Source organism: Wasmannia auropunctata, unplaced genomic scaffold (assembly GCF_000956235.1).
Source record: "Wasmannia auropunctata unplaced genomic scaffold, wasmannia.A_1.0 LD336069.1, whole genome shotgun sequence".
Lineage (NCBI taxonomy): Eukaryota > Metazoa > Arthropoda > Insecta > Hymenoptera > Formicidae > Wasmannia > Wasmannia auropunctata.
In genome coordinates this window covers 3,038,138-3,040,013 of record NW_012026821.1, presented here as the reverse complement: position 1 = coordinate 3,040,013, position 1,876 = coordinate 3,038,138, and the positions used below count along the sequence as shown (strand labels likewise).

Here is a 1,876-nt window from a genome sequence, read left to right as displayed (position 1 = left end):
TTATTAAGTGTAGCATAATTATTTTTTCAGTAAAAAGCCTCGTCGAATGTCAAGAGATTTGCTGCAAGAAGGAATGAATCCCGAATCTTCCGGATTGCCCCCGGATAGCAATTATTTTGGCAATGAATTAACGACTGTCACCGTTTTCCATTTTTCATTGCGTAATATAAGTATTACACAACAAGATCAAATTAATTATATATTAGTAATAGCATTAATGGGAAAACATTTAAGAAACGATTAAAATCTTTTCCCACACTTTATTTTTTCATTATTAATTTCGCGACTCGACTTTGAAAAATATATGGTGGTCGTCGCTAACTGATGCCAAAATCATTGCTACCGGGAATCCGTGATTACAAGAAAACCCAGGATTAATTCTGTGTCTGCAGCAGGCACTCTCAAATTTCAACGAGACGATTAAAAAAACCTATTACGCGTATAACGATTGTTATCATTCCTCCGTACAAACGTATTTCTTAATATCTAATTCTAATACAGAGGAACCACAGTGAATTTGATTCCTCTATTATTTATTTATTTATTTTTTATTTTTTTTATTTGTACCTTTTCACCATGGCAATTGCTTCCAAAAGCACAGAAATAATCAACAATTAAAATTGTTCTTAACTATTTCAAACCGTATGTATATTTATAAATGCGTATGTTATATAAAATATTAAACGCGTGTCTTCTTATCTATACTTTAAGATTATAATATTTATATAGAAATATGAATAAACTTATTTAGAGTGCGTTTCACTTGATTTTCGCAACGTTGAGAGCGTTATGTACAATATTTGATAAATAATTGGAATAAAATTATTCTAAAATCGTTACGAAGTGCCAAGTGAATCGCAACATAAATGGGTGGAAATGCCAACTCCTGTACTCATCAATATGAGTCCCTGAGAAAGCAGGCAATTTTCAAAGATTTATTACTTTATTAATAAAATTTTTTGTCACTCACCGACCGATGCGCAACAGTGGAGTTATCAGGCTAGCTACGATGATTCTGTAACATACAAATATAAGATCTAAGTTAAAATTTTGCTCTAGATAATAATTAAAATAATCAATAATTTAAAAGATAATTTTTGCTTGCATAGAATTTCTTATCACATTTTTATAAAATGTCTGTTAAAATAATTATACATATCTTTCACAAAAGATCTTTATAAAAATAAAGTGCTTTCATAAAGTTTCAAATTAATTCTTTTTCTCTTGAAAAGCATGCTGCAACAGTGGATTAACTTATATTTTGTAACAACGAATAAAATAAACTCTACAGTTAAAGTGACGAACTTACAAAGCGTATATATAATTAGAGATCATATTTTCCGTTTTTACAAAATGTTGATTAACTCCACAGTTGCAACAAATCCTTCTCAATATTTATTTTTAATCATCGAAATAAAACAATCAAAATAAATGAGAGAAAATGATTCGATTAATTGTACGCAGGTATTATAAATAATAATGCTTACCGCAAAGTTGCTCCACTGGCACCCGATGTCTCTCCTAGACCTCCTTCTCCTCTGCTCGAATCCTCTTTTACCTCCTTGTAAGTTGTTTTTATCACGTTACACTCGATGCGCAACAGCAAAATAGTAATACGTATAACATTAATCTGTAATACATACAAATATAATCCTATAAAAATAACGACTAACTATATTAATTATATTTAAAAAAATGTCTAAGTATATTTAAAAATATCTAATATTACGACAAAATTCTTTACGTTAATTAATTATATTAATTCAGGTTTATTTGTTCAAAATTCCTTTCAATAAGTACAAGATCACAAATCTCAGATGATATCGTTGACTAATTACAAGCGTAAAATTGATTTTATCTCGAAAATTGATGACTG

The 1,876-nt window shown here is 29.1% G+C and overlaps 1 protein-coding gene across 1 annotated transcript in view; it reads right to left on the bottom strand.

The window, feature by feature from the left end:
- Nucleotides 1–966: 966 nt before the first annotated feature.
- Nucleotides 967–1,876, bottom strand: part of LOC105450232 — a 2,180-nt gene continuing 1,270 nt past the window's right edge. The window contains exons 3-4 of the mRNA XM_011689978.1: nt 1,488–1,630; nt 967–1,015 (exon numbers count right to left, since the gene is read on the bottom strand). Coding sequence (XP_011688280.1) covers nt 967–1,015; nt 1,488–1,630 — 192 coding nt within the window. The remainder of the gene's footprint in view (nt 1,016–1,487; nt 1,631–1,876) is intronic.